Genomic DNA, 21543 nt, shown 5'->3' on the forward strand with positions numbered 1-21543 from the left:
TTACTATTATATATATTAAAACAAAACAAAACAAAACATCAGAAAAAAAAAAAAAGCAGCCAAAAAAAAAAAAAGAAAAGTGTGTTTTTTTCCCGAAGAGCCTGGCGGGGGGAAGCGCGGCACATCCCGAGAGGGGCCGGCCGGTGCGGCCGGGCGTTCGCTGCGGCGGCTCCGCGGCGGCGGGAGGGTGTCTGTCCTGTCCCCCCCGTCGGTGGCAGCCCCGCAGGAGGGACCCGCCGCCGCCTTGGACAGATTCTGGGGAAGCCCGGGGCTCCTTCAGTTTCGGGACGCCTGTATCCGCCTGCACCGGGCTACGCCGGCATCTGGTCCCCAGGACAGGCAAACTCCTCGGGTCTGGCTTTTTCTTTTTTTTCAACTTTTCTTTTTCTTTTCTTATTTTTTCTTCTTCCCTTGAGCAGAGCCGCCCCTGAGGACCAGAGTTATGAATGGTCCGAGGAGGGAGGCAGCGGCGGGAGGGAGCCTGCCCAGCCCATCGCATGCCCCAGCTGCCGCCGCTGGCTCCTGCCCGGAGTCCGGGCGAGAGCCGCGCCGCGCCCGCTCCCCCCTCGCCTTCCCACGCTGCCGCGAGTAGTGGCGGCCGCGGAAGGAAGGGTGGAAGGGCGGAAGGATGGAACGGAGGAAGAAAGGATGGATGGATGGATGGATGGATGGATGGATGGATGGATGGATGGATGGATGGATGGATGGATGGAGGCGCGGGGTCGGCTGCGACCCACCGCCGGCCCTGCCGTGGCCTCCCCGCCGGGGCGAGCCGTCCCGCCCGGCCGGCCGGGTCCCGGGCCAGCTGCGGGTCCGAGCCCGGGGGCCAGCACCCCGTGCCCCCCCAGGCGCGGGGCGCGCAGCCTGCCTTCCACGCTCCCCCCCGCTCCCCGCCGGCCCACCCAGCCGCCCAAGAAACGCGATTTTCGGGAGCCGGCAGACGTACCTTGAAGGCGATGGGCAGCGTCTTGTTGCAGCGCCAGTGGGTGGGCAGGACGGAGCAGAGGAAGTTGGGGCTGTCGGTGCGCACCAGCTCCCCGGGGTGATCGGCCAGGACCTCCACCATGCTGCGGTCGGCGCTGCGCAGCTTCCCCGGCAAGGCGCCGCTGTGCTCGGCGCCGGGCAGCGGCAGCGGCTCGGTCATCTTCCCCGGGCTCAGCGTGGTGGAGGGCGGCGTGAAGCGGCGGCTGGTGCTGGTATCTACGGGGATACGCATCACAACAAGCCTTTTGAGTGAAAGACCTCCACAGAGTTTTTACAAAACAGCCAAACGAGCGTAACTCTTCAGCGATCTGCTCTCTGGGGACCAACATAAACGGATACAGGCTGAGGACCCGGGGGAAACTTGTTTCTACGCCAGTCCCCAAAGTTAATTTTTCGCTGAAGGCGGCTGAGATAGCGAGCGCGCCGAGACTTAACTCTTGGCTTCCTGGCGCGGCGGAACAGATCACGTTAATCCGATAAGCGAAAGGGTCGTCCGTGCGGGGCTTTCCCGCGACGCCTGTGCATCTAGTCTGCGGCCGGGACGCAAAAAGTTCTCGGGGGGGGAGAGCTCCTTCCAAACTCCCGAGCACCGTGGAAAAAATTAGGCAAGGCAAATAACGAGCCGCGGTCAGAAAGACATGCAAAGCCTGGGCTTCCCAGAGAGTCAGTTGCCTCTCGGTTTCTTCCAGGTGATTTCTCTACAGTCCCAAGAGAAAACAAAACACATCGGCGTCTTCCGGAGGCAAAAATCGCTCTTTAAGAGGGGGAGATTCGGGGTCAGTCTTCAGAGAAGGCAGTACGCGAGCTAGACTGCCTGATCAAAGGTCAGCTGGCTACCACTCTACATATATATTCACGTACACACACGCACGCACACACGCATATACGGTACTTCATAAAATATTTACAGTATAATCTGTAGAGAATTTAAACACAACAGGAATCCATTAATGTTCTCCGCGAGATTTTTTTAAAGCAGCCTTCAAAATCAGCTTCAGTAGTTTGGTTCGCGTTGCTCTAAGAGTACTCATGTCACGACCTTTCAATCACTCTTGCGCAAAAAGAAAAAAGGAAAGCAAAAAAAAAGCTCACAGTGCATGGCGTTCAAGCTTTAAATCTCTTATCTTTTTACTTGTCTTTGGTATAACGTCTTTCATCAATTTAAAGAAAGGTCGCAGCCGATCGCAAGCTCTGAGGCTAAAAGGTCCACAGCTGAAAAGTTGGGTTTGGGGATGTTGGTTAAATTGTGGGTTCTTTCTGTGGTTTTGTGTGTGCAACAGCGCTCTCTCTCTCTCACTCACGTCCTCCTCAGCAGTCAAACCAACAGTCTGCAACAACTTCAGCAGTCATTGCCAAGTCTTTTTTCTTTCTTCCCCCCCCACCCCCCCACCCAGTATCTGAGGCAGTCTTCCTCTAATTCGGCCACAGGAACCGGCTGCTTAACAATATTTTAACCGCAGCAGGTGGAAGCCCGCTTTCGGAAACATGGCTCTTCTCTCGGCCGCCTCTAGCCAGCGGGATGGATACCGCCAGCCTGCGTGGAGAGCCCCCACGCACACACTGAAAACCAAAAGCAACCAACCAGCAACAATTTAAAAAAAAAAAAAAAAAAAAAGGAAAAAAGAAAACCACTACTTTTGAACGAGTGAAAGCTTTCCTTCCGCAAGAGAGGAGGAGGAGGAGGAGGCGGCGGGTGGGGGCGGAGGAGCAGCTGACCCCCACGGAGAGCAGACGGAAAGCCCCGGGGAAGATCACCGCCCCGAGCTGCCGGCCGGGGTTAGCAGGGACAGCCTCCAGCCCTGGCCACCGCTCCGAGAAAGCGCATTTCCACCGCCGAGAGCTCTCGGGTCTTCACGGGCGCCGCAGGGAACGCAGCCTTCCTGCTGCCCGCCCGCCCGCGGCGCCGGAGCTCGCCGTGCCGTGCCGAGCCGAGCCGGGGTCCGCAGCGGGCCGGGGTCCGCACCGGGCCGGGTCCGTGCCGGGGTCCCCGCCGCCGCCGGGATGAATGGAGGTGGCCGGGAGCGAGTCGGCCGCGGCGCGCGGCGTGCGGAGGAATGTCATTCCCCCGGCTGCTTTGCATACGGGGAGGGCGCCGGCCAATCACAGCCCTTTCCGGGAGCAGCCAGGGCGCGGCCGCGGGCCAGGGGCTCCTGGAATTGGCGCGCCCGCCGCTACCGTGGGGCGCGAGCGCCGGGCCGGCGGGACGCCGCGTGCACCGCAGCCGCGCGCTGCCGCTCCCCACCCCCCCATCCCCCCGGCTCCGGTGGCCTCCGGTGCGGGTCCCGCTCGCCCTTCGCGTACCGAACCCCCTTCCCACCACCGCCGAGGAGCGGCTGATGCCCGCCGCCCCGGCACACGCTCGCGCCCCCCCCCCCGCCCCGGAGAGCCCCCGGCGGGGTTTTCCCCGGCAAGGTTTCTCCCCGCGGAGGGGGGTGGCGGCCCTGCAGCGGGACGCCCGCACCGGCAGCCCCCGGGGCTACCGCCGCCGGGCTGCCGTCACCCGCTCGCCCGGCTGCTTCCCGCCGCCGCGGGACAAGGACGCGGTCCCCAGGGGCGCCCATCGCCGCCTGACACGTCGGGGCGGCCGCCGGGCCCCCAGCCGGGGGACTTTCCCCCCCCCCCCCCCCTCCCCGGCACGGCCCAGCCACCGGCCGGGCCTACGGGCAGCACCGGCCACCGGCGCCCGCCCCGGCCGCCGGCCTGGGCCCGCGGAGCCGGCAGCGAGGGTGCCGGGTGGAGGCGTGGCTGGCCTTTGGGGCTGGGTTGGGGTTGGATTTTTTGGTTTTGGTGGTTTTCTTTTTTTTTTTTTTTTGGTGCTGGTCGCGACCGCCGTGGGCTCGCCGCTGGTGTAACCCGGGCTGGGAACGGGGCGATCCCGACCCGCTGCCGCCGTCGGGGCGGAGCCCCCGCCCGTCCCCACCGCGCTCTTGGCACAGGCTCGGGGTTCCCCCCGTGCAATTTCACACCCCTCCGTCGCCCGCGTCTGCTCGCCCCGCCGCGTCCCCCGCCGGCACGGCGGCCCCTCCCCGCAGCCACCCCCGGGACGCCGCCGCCGCCGCCCCCGCCAGCTCAGCAGCCGCGGCGGCGGCCGGCCGCGCTCCCCCGGGGCCGGGCGGGCTTTGAAGGAGAGCGACAGCAGCTGCGGCGGGGTGGGTGGGAGTGCGTGCGTGGGGTGGGCGCGGCCGTGGAGGGGACACCGCCGGGGCCGCTGCCCGCCGCCGGGCCTTGCGCAAGACGGCGGCGGCCCCGGGGGCGGCCCCCGGTGCAGCTCCGCGGCGGGACCGGCAGAGGGGGCCCGCCGCCCGCCGTCGGAGGGGAGCCGGGGGGCGCCGCGGGGCGACCCCCGGGGAGGGCGGCCGCTGCCTGCTGGGCCCGCTGCGGCCAGCACCGCCCGGCCCCGCCAGAGCCCACGGGGGGCTGCGGTCCCGGGGGCGCGGGACGTGGCTCCGCGGGGAGAGCCACCTTGCTGGCCGGGAGCCCGCCGGCACTCACCCCGCGGGCCTCCCCCCAGCCCGGGGCGCGCAGGGGCCAGAGGGAACCCTCGGTTTTGCCGACACCCGCTTTGGAAACGCGCCGGAGTTGGGGAAACAACTGCCGGTGGCGTCCCGGCCCCCGCGGAGGCGGGAGCAGAGGGCGAACTCCTGCCGTTGAGGGCACCCGGTTTACACGCGGTTCAGCTGACAGCGGGCTGCGTGCCCCGCGTGGGAGAAACCGGCTGGTGTCTCCCCGGAGCCTGCTGCCGCGGAGAGGGGCGCGCTGGGCGCCCCGCGGGTCCGCGCTTTTTGCGCGGAGACCCGCGCAGCGCAACTGAGCTCAGGCAGCGGCGCAGCCGCCTGCCACCAAATTCACGGGACAAGGACCAGGTGTAGGTTTACTCGCACCCCTCCAGTGCGGGCCAGGAGCGCCACCCCCTCCGCGGGGGTGAGGGGGTTGTGTGTGTGGGGGTGTGCAAGGCTCCGCTTGCCCCCCTCTTCCCCGCCGCCCCTTTGCGGGGAGACCGGTGAGGCGGCGCCGGGCCGGGTTACAGCTTCATCTTCGCATGACCTGCCCCCCTCGCCTCCTTCCCCTCTGCCAAAGGACGCGGGGCCGGGTTTCTGTGCCCCCCCCCCCCCCCCCCCCCCCCCGCCTCCCAGAGCGCTGCGGCGGGAGCGCAGAGCGAGCGGGGGGCTCAGCGCGGGCTCAGCGCGGGCTCAGCCCAGCCCGCCCTCCCGCATCTGCAACAGGTCCCTGTGTTGAGCCCGCGAGTTTGGTGCAGAAAGCTCTCTATTTCACACCAGGTTTCTATGAGTTGTGCGTGCTTTTCTTTCTTTTTTCTTTCTTTTTTTTTTTTTTTTTTTAAATTCCGTCTCTTAGACGGGTAGTCATTTCTTGTATGAAATTGTCCCGAATTTAAACTATTAGGGAGAGGTTTCCTTCTGTTTTAAGGAAAAAAAAAATATACAGGCAAGTGGCTGTTATAAAATTACAGCTTAAAAGCCATCTGGGGTATATCAGTGGCTGATAACTTTTTACGGGCATTGTAGAGATAAGAAAAGTTATTTTACTGATGTACATACATCTACATATATCGCCTAAAATGTGAAAACACGCATATAGTGTTGGGGTGGTTTTTTTAGTCAAAAGGCAGAGAGTATTTTATATTTGAATTAATGAATGTGGTGAGCTGAATTTCACTCGCTGCTTTGCATTCCGTCTTAATCTGAACTCATTATACATACAAAATAAACCCGATCCATTACATACATGGATAGTCAGAAAGATACAAAATGCCACGATTTAACAGAAGACGCAAAAAATACTACATGCTTTCATTTTTCTATAGCTTAGCCGCATTATCAATGCTGAGATGAAGGACGTTAATGCAGACTAAAGGTGACTACTCTTTATAACCGCAAGCCAAGCTTCTGCAAGATAAGTTAAGGAGTTAAGTAAGAGAGGGCAGATAGGGAAAATACCGTGTGAGGATATTTTGATACAGATCGAGCTCTATATTTTACATGCCCATTAACACTAACTACACGTGGGTGGTTGTTTTTTGGGTTTGAATTTTTTTTTTTTTTTAGTTTGCTTAGCTAATTGTATTTATCGTCTTCCTTATAATTTTATTTTTGCATGACAAAGAGAGGAACTCTCAGAGGAATTTACTGTCCCCTTACTATATGTTGTGCAGGTCCTCTGGAAGAATAGGAACGAATGAGTTAATCAGCTTGCGGGAATATCGGTGACAAGGCAAAGTAAGGAAACGATGCAGGGTATTTAAAGCTGATGTTTCTTCTCACGCGGTAAGACTTTTTAGCATCCCTAATGCTAAGACTTGCGCTGGGACAGTCAGTCTTTTGAACAGGAATCCTTTTGAAGCGGGAATCGCAACTGGTGTTATAACTTTATGAATTCACATTCAGCACTGCTTGCATTTGTATTTTGACATCAATTCATCACAGCCGTAAACAAACCACAAGTGAATCTCTATCTACCGTGCCTTGCCTCTGTCGTACACGATTACTTGACCACAAAGCACCGAGCTTTTTACATAATACGGTTAAGCAAAAGCTTCGGAAATATGAGAGAGGGAACAACAATTTAGGGATGAATTTTAAAGAGCCTAAATTGCAAAGGGTGAATTAGAGCCTGAACACAATACAAGTTTCCACTGCGCAGGTAAATATTCCCTGGCCAAGCAGGCAGCAATGGACACTTGTTCGCAAGGGTTTGGATTTGTGTGGGACAGGAGAAAACTTGCACAAGGCGGGCAACAAAACATTTTCTTAAAGGAGAAAAAAATGCAGACTTTAACAGAGCTGGCATACGTTTCGTATGAGCACAAACTGAGAGAACTGGCTACAGACCCTGATCTTGCCAACACCTCAAAACATGCCCAACCTCATTCTTAGCAGCGTTTCTGCTGAATGCAATAGAAATCTCTTTGGGGAATGCAATTACACATCCACTTAATTGTTTGGAGCATCTGGGCTTAAGGCGGTATTATTCAGTGGGTCAGCTCCTACTTCTTGCACCTGAATTCATTTAATGTATGTACTAAGACCCTCTTAAAGATGTTTATAGTGGTGTAAGTGTGCCTTGCTTCTACTAGTGATGAATCAGTGGGTTAATGCCTATGAATGAAATTTGTGGGATCAGGCTTCTGAATTGCCCCTGGAAATATTTACTGTATAGCAGTTACCATCACGGGTTATTCCACTGACTGACCTGAAAAAAATTGCTATTGTGATATATTAAATTTTTGGGGGGCTACTGGAATAATGAAACATTGCACAGAGAAAAGCAGCAGCCAGTAAAGAAAAAGACAAGATTCTCCTTATGTCCTGCAATGATCTCTTGTACACAATGAAATACGTGTATTTCATGCTGGCGTGTAAAGTGCACATATGATGCCACCAAGAATGAGATGTGAGATGGCCAGCATGATGCAGGGGAAATGTGGCCAGGACTACACAGGTGTATGGTGTTTAACTTCCCTCCATTTCAGGGAGGGGGAAGTGCCTAAACCCCTCCAGGGATCTTGTCTTTGATCTCTGTTAACTGATACAAGGTTATTCACTCTCAAAGTGGAGAAACTGGTTGCAGCTCAGTTTATGCAAAGCAGAGGGTTTGTGAGGAAAGATGAAATAACACATATTCATTCAGTATCTCAACCTGGGCATCTAGTTACTTGTGACCCGAGTTTACTAGTGAAAAAGCTCCCAAGGACTCTCCATCCTCTTTAGGACCTCCAGGTGATAATGGTGGTCAAAAGCCTGTCTCATTCTTCCTGGGCAGAAGCTGAGAGCCTTTTTCTTTTCAAATAGGGCAGACCGATCCATGCTCTCGTCACTCAAAATATTTTAGAAGGTAGACGTCACTCCTGTTTTGAGGATGTGGGGACTGATTTGCCTGAAGAGTCAACATGTTATCAGAGACATAGAGGGCAAAGACATGGACCTAAGTATGAAAGCAGCTACCTTTTACCATTTGACTTCCCTCATCATTCAGAAACTGCAACCCGGAAAGCTGCATCTCTTTTGACTTAAACTATCAACTGGTGGCAGCAATGGGCAGGGAGCGGCTACGCCCTGAGAAGGACAATTTTCAGGAGAGGCTAAACTGTGAATTTGCATCCAGTGTTAACCCCAGCTTTGCAGGTCCTCCTAGGGTTTTGCTGGGTGAAGGAATGAGTCAAACCAACAGCCAAAGGAGAAGTTCAGAGCCCCAAAGGATGGGTGGTGAAATGCGATTCAGCTGAATTTTCCTACAGGCATGGGTGCAATCTCAACGCGGTGATCCCAACGGTGTGACCGATGCAGCACCTCACCAGTGCCACCACCCCTGGAGACATTTCTCCGTGGCACCCTTCCTTCCCATTTCCTCAAGGGGGAGATTTAATAACCATGAAGTTACTGCAGCAGCAGCCTGTGTGGATGCCCTCCCTCCCTTATCCCGCTTAGTCAGGCTGGCTCAGCTTTGCTGGGAGGTTTGCTAAGGGCCAGAGCCAAGGCTGGGCTCATTCTTGTGCTCACCTGCTGTGGGTGTGTGTCAGTGTGCAGGTGTGTGGCATGTGCCCAGAGCCAGGGGCTGCAGAGCCAGGCAGAAGGCAGGGGGTGCCTCTCCTTCTCTATTTCATGAGAAACATCCCAATCTGGCTTTAAAAATAGTCGCTAGAATATCACCAGAGAGACAGTTTTCTCTGTGGTCTTACATGGCTGTTGATAAATGTTTGAGTAGGAGTGGAGACTGGTTAAAGTTTCCACTGCAAAAACACCATTCAGGGGTTTGTTTTGTGTACACTCCCCATAGCTGTGGACCAGACGTGTGAAAGGCATCACTGTGCAGTCAGGATGCAATGTATTTTGCCTTCCTCAAAGTTTGGGTATCTGGTGCACAATAAGCAGGGAGAGGCTAGCTGGAGGAACAGAAGCAGAGGGGTCACGTCTAGAGTCGAGGGAGCATCCAGTCTTATTTTTCCAGTGTTCATATCCCAGGGAGAGCAACAGGTTTAGTCCTGGCCACTGTGTTACTGGCCGAATAAGAGTGAATGAGAGAGATTACAGAGAAAGGCAACTACAGTGATTAGAGGTCTGGAAGGAGCTACCTATAAGGAAGGATTAAAGGAATTAAATACATACATATAATTTGGGGCAAAAGGAAAGCCAAGGGGACAGCGTGACTGCGGTTTACAAGTACATGAAAGACAACTATGAAGAGGAAGGGGAGGGACTGTTTTCATTAGTTAAAAATGATAAGACAAGAAATAACAGATGCCAACTGAAGTAAAATGAGTTCAGTTTTAAGAGCAGGGGCAACGTTGATCCTAAGATCAAATAGGTAGAAGAATACGCTCCCAGGGAAGCTGTAGATTCAACATCACTTGAACTTTTCAAGTCAGAGCTTGACAAGCACCTTGGAGGGGAAAGTTTAAAAAATAGTAGAAGCAAAGCCAAAAAGCACCAGCATGACCTAGAAGCCAAGATGATTTCGAGGCCATTCTAGAGGGCTGTGGAAAGCAAACACGCACAAACACTCAGGGCTTTTGGATGATTTCTTTCTCCACATGGTTCAAAATTAAAAGGGTGGGGGGTGGGGGGAAAGGCTAAGTGAGGAAAATTGGTCATTTAATATGATTCTACTGTGGCTAATCCCTAGAGGAGAAGTCAATTACTTGAAATACTTGGGAGTATGGGGTGGAGAAGGGAATGGAAATTGTTGAAAAGCTGCCATCCGGCATAAGTACTTGCTGGTTTGGAGACTTAAAAAATACATATTGTGTGCCATTATACTACGCTCATTACATGCCTAGATTAATGCAGATAGCATCACCCACACCTAGTATTTTCTGTGGCATTTTATGTACTCAGGTTCACATCATAACAACCTCCAGCACTAATTGTAACATTTGGGCTTCTGATCTTCTGCTCCAGTAGGAACACTACAGATGCCTTGTACCAGCAAATGGGGAAAAAAAAAATTAAAAGTCTGGCTCCTTTGGTTCCAGGACATTTAAAAGGAGCAGTGAATCCGACCCACCTGGACAGCAGGGAACAACTCTGGCATAAGGAGGATTCTGCAGATGGCACAGAATTAATATAACTACTTTATTCCCCCTTCCAGCCCCTCTGAGGGCAAGGCCATGCTGGCGGAGCAGGAACTGCAGTTCAGCTGTCAGCTGGCCCTGAGTGCTCCGAACAGCCCAGTTCATATTGGAGAAGCCCTAATGATATTCTGATTTATGCTAGGAGCTGTGCAGGTAACTTTCCCCCCCGTGCCCCAGACTCTGCTCCTGCAGTGAGCGGTGACTGACCAGAAAGAGATTCAGGTCACTGAATGTACTCAGTCTAGGGAAAATATAGACTATAGCCATGGTGCTAATAGGCAAAATGTAACAGTAGCATTCTCACTTCATCTGATCCAAATTACCTGGTATGGGTTTGCCTTCTTCAGGGTCGGTTTGCTTGGTTTTCAGTCAAAATTAATTTTTCAGTCAAAATGAATTATAAATGATTGCAAGTTCCTATAGGGTCATAAGCAGGAGATTGAAAGCCTTGGTGTATTCCTGGGACAAAGCTCCTTCCCTAGGCACCCCCATTGCACTTTACTGCTGACCTGGGAAGTTCTGGGACATCATCTGTGGCCTCTTGACTGGGAGGGTCTCACTCTGTCAGAAAAACATCCTCAGTTACAGGGGAGTTTTATGACATAAACATTGTTTATCAGCAAGTAACATATCAAAACTTTGTACAGACGCCTAAATCACTACTAACTTTGGCCCAAATTTGAGACAGTGAAATTAAGACAGAAAGATTTTAAAATCCCCAAATGTCCTTCTGTTATCCCTCTATATAAGGGGTGTGTTGTTCAGGTCAACAAGATGCAGAGATGCTTTGATCCTAAGGAAAAGGAGCTCCTAACAACAGAAAGGAAGAAAGATGGCTTCCAGAGGAGGTTCCCTCCCTCCCAGGCTTGCCAGAAGGAAAATTGTGGTCTTGCAGCACTTTGGACTGGAGTTAACAGCTAGGAGAAATAAGGATGCTACCTGCATTCTTTTTCTTCTTCCCATGTTACTTTCCCCTTTTAGAAACTGTGACAAATTAGAATGATGAAACAGGAAATGTTCAGAAGAAAATCATGATGTTATTCCCAGTATGACATTGTGATGCTCGTATCAGCAGGTGATATTATTAGGAAATTATTAGGATATTATTAGGATATTATTATTATCATTGGAAAGTACTCACTGAAGGGATGGCTTCTCTGCTTCTCCTATCCCTTCCTGCCCTTCATCTCCTGTTTTTAAGGGTCAGGATGGGTTTTATTTCTTTCTCTCCATTTCACTTTGTTCCATCACCCATTCAAGGATGATGGGTAAATGCTGGTAGCTTGTTCATTGCCCACGTGGGAGTGCTTCACGCACTGAGTTTGCAGAGCATTTCCAGTAGCTGCCCAACAAACTGGCAGCAAAGGAACGACTGGGGTCTCTTTCCCAGGGAGGTTGCTAAGGGGAGCTTCAGGTTTAATTTGATTGGATGAGACAGAAACTGCCTTTCAGTCTTGAATCCAGTTTGCTACTTCAAATAGAGCTAGTTTACTTTCATATTTTTGCAGCCCTCCAGGAAAGGTAGGCAGTACCCTTGCTGTGTAAGCCTCAGCAGGAGTTGCTGTAGTTAGAGAGGGATTCTTTGGGGGACAGACGCTGCTGTCCCAACCCAGAGAGCCCCTTACCCACAGCTAACATGAAACCTCTCCCAGCGTGAATCTCAGTGCGATTAGAAGTAGTAAATCCCAGATACCTCTTTTCTATAGGAGGCACAGACACAGATTTGGCTAGAAGCTGTTCCTCACCCTGAACTAGGCTTCTCCCAGTGTCTGTCTCAGATGATAGGGTTGGTCTCAGCTGCACGAGCTGCGAGTGCCTTCAGCCCACAGCTGAGCCTGTTCCACATCTGTCTGCTCTCCACTGACCAGCACACTTTATATTTAACCCTCCTCAGCACAGCAGTGACTTCATGTACACAGCAATGACTTCATGCAGAAAAGGGCTTTGCTTCTGAGCTGTTAGGGGGATCATGCTTGGGACTTTCACTGCAACATCCCTTGATCGACCTGGGGATGCAAAGGCGCTATTAACCACACTCAGCACCACTAATGCATTCTCACAGCCACAGACAAAGCCACAAGTTAAGCTCCTAAATTGTTTCTTCTCCACTTAACATCCCACCTGCGCCTGACTCTGCCTGTGCTTAGCAGGTCTGAGCCTGGGTATGCCAGTGTCACCCCATACCAGCTGCCCTGTACCCAGTGGGGAGCAGCTTCCCTGTACAGCCCAGCTCATCAGTGAGCACTTAGAAAAGTTTCAGCAATACATGTCAGACTCGTTAGTTATAGACCTTAATGACAGTAATAAGAAGATAATATATCTGGATAATTCTGAATGTGATCAATAAGGTGGCACCAGCATTGTCCACATATACACAGGTAAGTTTCTGCTGAACTTCACCTGGTAAGATGCATTTGCAGTTTTAGGCTGAGCACGTGCTTACAGGACAATGCCTAGGAAAGAGTAGGACATAGTAGGACCGGTCTTATCTGTGTGTAAGGTTGTAACTCTTCTTTTGGTTTGATAATGAGAATTTACTAGAAAAATCTAGTATAAGTGTGTGTGTGTGACACGCTTTACATAGGATACACACACCCAGTGTTGTAAGACCTTTCCCTGTTAATCATGCTTCAGTATCAACTGCTCAGGACTGTATGTAGATGCTGAATGTTACTTGCTTTTAGTAGTAAAAAGACCTGATGCTCAGCTGGTCTCATTGACAAAGCAATGCCTCTGCCAACCAACCGATGGCGACGCCTGTGTATAATAGATTAAACTCTGTCTTGGGATCTTTTTGTGTACTTCCCTGGGGTGCCCTGGGGTTTGTAAATGACAGGTACAGCTAGATATATTGCCCCTCACTAAAATCTTACATGACTAATCCCACAGTGGCACAAGCAGGGGAAGCAGGAGGTCTGCAGGCCGGACTCTGCACTCCTTTCAAAATGTGCCCTTCCCAGAGCCAAAAGGCACCAGAATAACTCAGAAGGTTTATTCTTTGTGATACTCTCCACGGCATGTTGCTTATTCCTAGCTTTTATTTTTGTTAGTTTAAGGACAAGTATATTTTCCAAATTGTTTAATTCCTTTTAACATCTTTTTTCCGTGTTACTTTCTTTCGGTACTACAATTACAGTTTAACCCATAACACTGTTTTATAGTTTGATTAGTTTAGGGGACTTCCACAATTTGATTATTTTAGGGGACTCCTAAACTGATGCAAATGTTTGCGGGAACTGCCTGTGTCAGTTGGTTAAATGAGGACTTTCCAAGACATTCATGTCCACGACAGGCTATTCCGAGCTCTTAAATTTTGCCCTTTCACAGGCCAATTTGAGGATCTTCTGGTGGCACCAGACCTACACTCAATGCCCCAAGGATAACTCAAAACAGGTCCAGATACCCTAGAACGGCAGTAGTAGAGATGGGCTCATTTTTAATTTTTAGGGAAGCCAGCAAATTCTTTAGTCTCAGTGTCACTCTCGGCGTCACTCTTAATCTCAATGTCACTCTCACTGCCTCTGTCTAAGCTGCGATGATTCCTTCAGCTCTCCACAGCCTAAATCCTCATTTCCACTTTCCACTTTAAAAAATAGTCTCCAGGCAAGGTATAACAGTACGCCTCTGCTCAGACTGGTGGGCCCACATCAGTTCACACTGGGCAAACCTGAGTCCATTTCCAGTGTTGATCAATACTATGCCAAGTCGGCACCTTTTGTGGGACACAGGAGGTTCACAGCAATTGGGGGGATGGGGCAAAATGTCTGCTTAACTTGTAGGGGAAAAAAAGATCACCTCCCCACTGGTGAGGGCAGGAGAGTTGGGGAGAGGCTTCCTGGAGAAGACCTGGGGGGTCCCTCCCTGCACATCCTAGGATGTGGCTGGACTGAACTCATGCATGGCTGGTGTAGGGTACCCGGGCTCTGCTGGGCATGGAGGAATGGCCTCTGTTCATTAATCGTGGAGATCTTTCCTCTGGCAGCCACTAAAACAGAGGGGACGTCAGAGGCCACCCCTGAACTGTGTGACCTGCAAGCACTGCAGGTGTGACAGGGGTGTGACAGGGTGTGAACCACCTCCCTCCCCATGCTTTGCCTTCCCTTGGAAGAAAACCAGTGTGTGAGCACACTGAGGGATGTCTGCAGGGCGTTTCGACAGTCCCAACTGCCTGTATGACCCAGGGAGCAGGTCTGCCATGAGCAACAGGATGGGCAAAGCCAGATCCCCTGGGTCTGCCCTGGGGACTCGTGGGTGGTCCTGGAGCAGCATGCAGGGTGGCTGTGCACCGGGGGTGGCTGCTCCCGCCGAGGCAGAAGGTTGCATTTCCAGGGCTGTCAGCTTGTCACCCTCACCACCAATAACTGGATTTAAAACATGTGTAAATAATTGCTACAAAAGTGTTACTTTGTTTTAATGGAAATCATTGCTACTCCTTTTGGGTGTTTTTTTTCTTAATAATTTTTAATTTACCAGGTATGTCATCTACTACTTTTGATCTCAACCACAGATCTCTCCCAGGTCGTAATGAGGTGCAACTTCATATCAAAGCCTCCGTCCTCATTTGTCCAAGATGAGATCTGTGCACGCCAGCGAGGGAAAGAGTGTGGTCCAGGGAGAGGGAGGGAGCAGCTGACGTGAGTCAGGTCCCCCAGCGCATCCCGAGTGGGGATTCTGAGGCAGCCTGCTGTCCCTTGCCTCTTCCTCTCTGATACCTCCTTGTCCCCAGACAGGGATGCTGGGCTTGGACCACCTTAGGGCTGTCCTCCCATGGCCTGGAAGTTGACATGCAGTAGGATGATGATCTAGCAGGGCTTAACAAAAAGTAATGCCTCCCATCTCCCCTGAGCTACAAAGTCCTCCATGAGCCTAGTTCTCTGCTTACTCAGCTCTAGCTGTGAGGCCCTGATTTGTGTCAGGGTAGGTGAGAAGAAAAGCTGTAATTCCAGACCTTTAACTTCAGTCTTGTTACAAATCTGCTCTGGAATATACCCTAACCTTATAGAATATTCAAGAGCATGAAATATTCTTGGCAGCAAGCCATAATAAATGGCTCCCTGAATACCAACTACAATACACAACTCTTTTAAAAGGAAATTTGCTGTACAGTGAACAAAGCTTAGCAAGATTAGCTCAAGATCATATTTGTCTACTGCTCTTCAGTTACAGATGTTGCACATGATACCCAGTGGCACAATGTGCCATCTATAAATTGTCAAGTTCATTTTAAAAGACAACAGAATATTTTAATCTGTTTTTCTTCTAGCTCATTTGCACAATTATGAAATTAGGGACTGTAAATGCATTATTTTTAGCTTTGTTAGGCAACAGACATATTTAGCAATATGTTTTAGCCTTTCTTAGCTGACACAAAGCATTCTTGCATGATTTTTAGGTGTGAGTTATCACCATTAAATAAAACCTACACAGGACAACATTAAGCAAAGTAGTTGCTCATTTGGTTTATGCACTACATAAACCATCTCTTGTGATAGCCAATTAACATTCTGTTTATCTACAGTATCTTCGGTGTCTTGCAGAGCAAGAATTACATGCATCTGCTAAAACCAGAATCTAAAATACAACAAATGTTTCTAACTTGACACTCACATTTGTCCTGGGCAACCAGCTCTAGGTGGCCCTTCTGGAGCAGAGGGGCTGGACCAGATGCCTTCCAGAGGTCCCTTCCAACCTTAACCCTTCTGGGATTCTGTGAGCCTTCTGTAAATTGGTTCTTATTCTATGCTCTTAAGTAAGAATGAAATTAAGAGGCTAATTTCTCAGATGCTATGAAAAAGATAACCACCAAGAATCCCTGTACCTTACAAAGCAGAAAGCATCCCACAAACACCAAGATTTATTTTAGACATGGGTCATAATACGCCGGACAGGTCAGAAAAATAACGTCTCACTCTTTTGCCTGCTTTCGCAAAGCCTAATAAATCACCCAGCCGTGTGGTAGGCTTTTTCAGTGCTTGCACTGTGTGTGAAGCTCTGCAGAAGCAAACCAGGGAAAGGCCAGACTTGTCCCAGGGGCATGGCACACGGCTGTTCCTCTGGCAGTCACAGCCTGCGCATCATCTCTTAGGACTGGGATGGTGACTCCTCAGTCTCGGGCTTTATCTAGCACTTAGGTATACTGCAAAATGATTCAATGCCGTCCTCCCAAGCACTCTGTAACAGAAACAAATGGTGATCCTCTCAATTCAGCACTGATTTAGGATGAGTGGAATTCAGAGTTGAAGGGGTTCATGGGCTATAAATCAGAAGAAAATTTGTCCCCTCATCTAACTGCAAATGGAAACTTTGCTCCAGTTAATGTTAACAGCAACGCCCTGAGGAAGGTGCCATACAGACTTGCTAGAACATGGAGTGGGAGAAGAACAGTGAAGGAATCTTTGTGCAGGAATGAAAATTAATACCTCTTCCTTCCCTCATTCCCAAATTTCATTCTTTCATCTTCATTGGAACTTTTAAAATCAAAACCATAAAAATATTTAAAACCTTGTTATAAAACCCTTTCACACACAGATATCAATTTGTTCAGTTCAGTAAATATTTAGCAGAAAAAGAGTCACTAAGAACAAAGCTAGAAACAAATTTCGCAGTATGCCAAATATTAGAAAAGACGCATGATGTCTTTCTCTCTGGCACACTGTTTGTGCAGGAGGTACTAGTAATGCTGGAAAAGGCAGTTGTTTTATTTACATATACAGAGCAAAACGGACCATGGCAGGGTCTATACAATTTGTCAATGTTTTGTTAAAATTCCTATTATTTTGTCTAAAATATCCTTGTGATAAAAAGTTGTCTTTGGTGCTTTGATGGGAAAATTTTTACTCCGTTGTCATTTTTGAGGGATTAAAAACTCTGAGCTGAGCCATTTGTTGGTATGAAAGAGCATCACTAGTGATCATAACCCTGGGACTCAAATCAATTGACAATGACCATTTACACTACTACTCTGTGATCACTTTGCTATTGCAAAGGTGCAAACCATCAAACGTTAAGTGTCATCATACGGACATCACCTTCCACCACCACGCTCAGCAGCACAATTCCCTCCGTCTTCTGTGGCACCCATATCCCAAGCGTTTGAAATAAAAACTGTTTTGAAGTATTTCCTCTGAAGAAACTGATTCAGTTAAAAAGACTTGCAACACATTTAACAGACTAGTGAAAGCTCCCATACATATTTAACTGTCTCGTGGACACATGCATACAGTGAGAGATTTCCTTATTTTGCTCCAACAGAAATTATATTACTTCAAAGAGTTTTCACCCAATACTTTCCATTACTTTACAATCAAGATTTCTATTTCATGACAATGCAAAGAAAAACTTTTTAAAAGAAAGATAAAGAAGTCTTTACCAAAAAAGCCAGTAGCTGCTCTGTTTTTCCTCATCAGGTACATGGTCCAGGATAGAGGAGAAGACATACCAAACTGCCCGTGGTTCATATTTAAGTTTATATGATAGCCAGGCAGTGGCCAGACACTGCAGAAGACCAGCAGAAACTAAACAAGATGAGGGGAGAGCTCTTCCTTTTCACTCCACTCTTTCTCTGCCCTAGAGATCATTATTTAACATGAGCAAATTGAAAAATGACATGCAGCCATACTTAGTATGTGTTTTTTTTTCCTTCCACTAACCAAACTCACATGAGACTTCCCATCTTTCTCTCTCTGCTCTCCCTCCCTCTCTCTCTCTCTTTTTTTTTTTTTTTTTTTTTTGCCTCAGGCATTTATAGGCTAGTAATTTTCATTTAGCTTCTCAGATGATTTCTCTGCCCAATTAGAGTGGAAGTGGATGAAGATTTAAGTTCAGAGTTTTGCTGTTAGAAATCAGGTTGGGATTGTTCCTGTTGTTTCAGTTGATGCACTGTTTCAAAGGTGCAAGGGTCTACTACCAGTAAATAGAGTAATGATACAGATAACGATTCTTTCTGCAGACTTAGCCTGCTCAGAGTATTTTATAGTCACTAACACCAGACAGTGGTATCATGAGAATGTCTCTGACTATGAAGAGGAGATTTTTTTTCCCAATAGATACACAGAATAGTTTAAGGCCAACCTCTTTCCCCCTGTACATGGGAACAATTCCAGTGACATCCCCGGGATGGGAATTTTGTGTGTGAAATGGTAACAGAGGTCGGCCACTGTATTCTGGTAAATCCATAAATATGAGTCAGTATTTGCAAAACTTGAAATTTCTTCTGTAGGCAAAGTGATACGCATCTCACTTCCCTGGTCTTTAAGAGAAAATAATCCTTCCTAGAACTGTACAAGTGCTATATACATATAAAAGCCTGTCACATTTGTCACCAACTGTGAAATTCAGCAATTTCATAAAATTCATAGATGAATAGATATATGGGTGAATGGAGGATAGGCAGGTAGAGAGATTTTAAAAAGTGTTAAACCAGCCTCCAAAGTTCAGTCCAGCTGCTTTGCAAAGCATGCCACAATGCTGCAGTCACTGAAAGTGCAAAAGGCATTTGGAGGGCACCAGAAGCTAGCTCTCAATGGAGATTTACAGAGCATCTCTTGTACCAATGCAGCATAAAACCCCTGCACACTTAGTGGTCCACATGGTGACCCCCTCCCTCTCTTATTTTTTTTAATTTAAGGAAGGGACTGTTGACTAGGATACCAAATGTATTTCCTGTATTTTTAAATCTCATCTTTTGTAATCCATTTCTCCCCCTAGAAAATGGAGAGATGGTTCTAAACAGTGATAAGAAGAAGAAAATCAAGTAGGAGCAGTTGTATCTGGGTAGACAAAAAGAAATGTTGCCAAATGCATAGCTGATGTGGGGTTTCTTGTTTGGTTTTTTGGTTTGTGTTTTCCAGATTCCAGGATGGGATGTTTCTAATGAAATCAGGGAATGCATGTGGAAACAAAAGGCTGTGAGATTTACTAGGATTTGCTGCTGGCCAAATTTCACATTTCAAGTTGAGATCACTGTTAGCATTTTAAATATTATATTCTATAAAAACGCTAAAATCTCACTTGCCAGCATATGGCCACAAACCTATAGGCTCTACAAACACTTCAACACATGCAACATTGCCTATGAGGAAAATTGCGTGTGTGCTTCAGCTATTCCTGGAAGGGCCAAAGCTGTCACTCCGTGAGAGCAGGTTCCAGTTCCTGTGAAATCACAGGAACTCTTGCACCACAGACAGTATAAAAGGGACTATGAAATAAAACGTACTTCTGGGAAAGGCTAATCCAGAAACTTTTGGGGGCTGTTTGGCCATTGTTCTTGTACTGAACAGGAAAACAAGAAGCAGTATGTTGTTTTCCTTTCTTTTGAACTTTATCTTACCACTGCCTGAGTAAAGGAGAGCCCCGCACAAGAAACATATTCCTTTTCCCAAGGAAAAGAATGGAAAGGGGAAAAGAAAGAAAAACCCAACAGAAAGCCTAGTGAAAAGAAATGAAACAGTACAATCTCTACTGCTCTAGCAACTCTTACACAATCCTGTGTTATGACATTATTCAACTGCCACAGGAGGACTGCGAGAGACCTCAGGCAAATGTTTCATCAACTGCACAGCAAGATGTTTCCTGGGCTTTGCCGACAGTGGTTCGGCGGAGATGCAATAGCCCCTCTGTTACAGGGCAGATAAAGCACCCCCTGCTAGCTGCTATCTTCAGATGCTAACTCTCAGAAAAGCTTCCTTCTTTCCATCCCTCCATATAGTGTTATGTTTGAGCTTTTGAAATGTACAGACCTTTAGTGCTTGGCTCTCTTAAGTTTGGGTTTTTTTGTTATTATCAGTTTTCACCTTCCTTTTCCTATTGCTTGTTGCCCATCTATCAGAGTGTGAGCACCTTGTGGGCATTTACATAAAGATAAGGAATGATAGGGCTACGCAAGATACATGTATGTTGACTTCAGAGAAGATGGGTCTCCAGGGAAAACTAAACTACAGGCCCTGGATGACTTTCGATTTCATACTTTTCTCCCCTCATATAACACCTTAGTTGACAGAAAATTTAAGAAATTTTAAGAGACTTTCATTACAACTTACTTTAGTTTGATGACTTTGTGATTCTAGGAAACAACTATCAGATGAATGCTTTTTACTCACAGCGTGACTGTGCGTTCAACAGTTCAAAGACGGTCAAATGAACCCACAAGTGAAACCCCAGCTAAATTTTTATTGTATCAACTGCACTCACTGTCCTACTAACCACTTTTCAGCTGTATGATACAGGGTTAGCCTTGAGGTCGTAGGGGGCAGAGAGGAGGTTATGAGAGCCAAGAAAGGAGGTATTCTTAATTTGTACATATATACTACAAGTGTTGGTCCAGCAGTAAATTCTGACACACTACTTATTTAAGGCAGGCATACATTTTGGCAAGGCATTAGCTTAAAAAATGGAAATCTGTTTTTCTGGGGGTGCTAAAGACCTGCGACTCTCATGGACTTTCAGTGAAGCTATTGGTGTTCAGATCACCTGGAAGTCAGGGTTGTGATGATTTTTTAATCTCAGTAATCTGGAGCATTGCACAAATTTTAAGATTAGTCCTTGGAAATCTTTATAATCTGTTTTGTAAAGCAAAAGTAAACATCAGTCTGAAATAAAATGGAAGTAACTGGGAACACTGTGCCATTTGTGACATCCCATTAGCAGGTAATATGAAAAGTGAAAGCGGATTAATAGCTTTTGTTTTTAGACTGAGAGGATGTTAGCCATACAGCTTTCCAAGACTGTAAAAATAGCCCCATAAACAAATGCAGGTTTCCTGAAGTTATGCAGCATTTTGTCTTCTTACATATTGCTCTTAACATCCCCACGCATACTGCAGGACACCTGTCCAAACCAGCTTCATGTTAACAATAAAACCTTTACTTCACTGAATATGCAAGACAGAAACACTGTGAAATGACTGGGTTCCCATACACATCCCTTTATGTACCTTGCAATGCTTTGGTAAACTTATATTTCTCAAACACAAGGCTCTGAGCTCCCTAGAGAAACGATGGGCTTCTGAGGCCTGTGCTATACAAAAAAAATGCATAAGGAAAGGAACATAATCTGATGTTCCTTTCCCGTCTTAACATCCAGCCTCTGTCCCTGCTTTAAGACTGTACAGAGAGATTACCCAATAAAGCACAGAGAGTTTCCCTTTAGGAACAGAAGTATTTTTTAGGGTTCTCTGAACTGAGCTAAATGACTGACATATTTTTAAAAAGCATAACGCAGACAAAAAGAAACGAAAGAGGCAAGTAAGAATGAAACAGGATGGAGCACACGTCCTGTTTTCGATGTGCAACACAATCTTTAACTAGCTTTGAAGCATTACATCCTCTTTGCAGAGCGTTTAGCAACTCCCTTCTGAAGCAGGTTGTTTTCTGGAAGTGGGATGTCATGGGCATTTGTCCGCATTTCTGAGGGGATTGCCAAATTTGTGAACAAGGGTGGATTTCACTGAAAAATACAGATGGCTACTGGGAAAATTC

At 48.5% G+C, this 21543-nt stretch overlaps 1 protein-coding gene across 3 annotated transcripts in view; it reads right to left on the reverse strand.

Moving 5' to 3' along the window:
- Positions 1 to 21543, reverse strand: part of RUNX1 (RUNX family transcription factor 1) — a 175679-nt gene that overhangs the window by 75247 nt on the left and 78889 nt on the right. For all 3 annotated transcript variants that reach the window (XM_074858292.1, XM_074858293.1, XM_074858291.1), the window contains exon 3: positions 947 to 1200. In XM_074858292.1, the coding sequence (XP_074714393.1) occupies positions 947 to 1200 (254 nt within the window). The remainder of the gene's footprint in view (positions 1 to 946; positions 1201 to 21543) is intronic.

The sequence above is a fragment of the Strix uralensis genome, chromosome 2 (genome assembly GCF_047716275.1).
Source record: "Strix uralensis isolate ZFMK-TIS-50842 chromosome 2, bStrUra1, whole genome shotgun sequence".
Classification (NCBI taxonomy): domain Eukaryota; kingdom Metazoa; phylum Chordata; class Aves; order Strigiformes; family Strigidae; genus Strix; species Strix uralensis.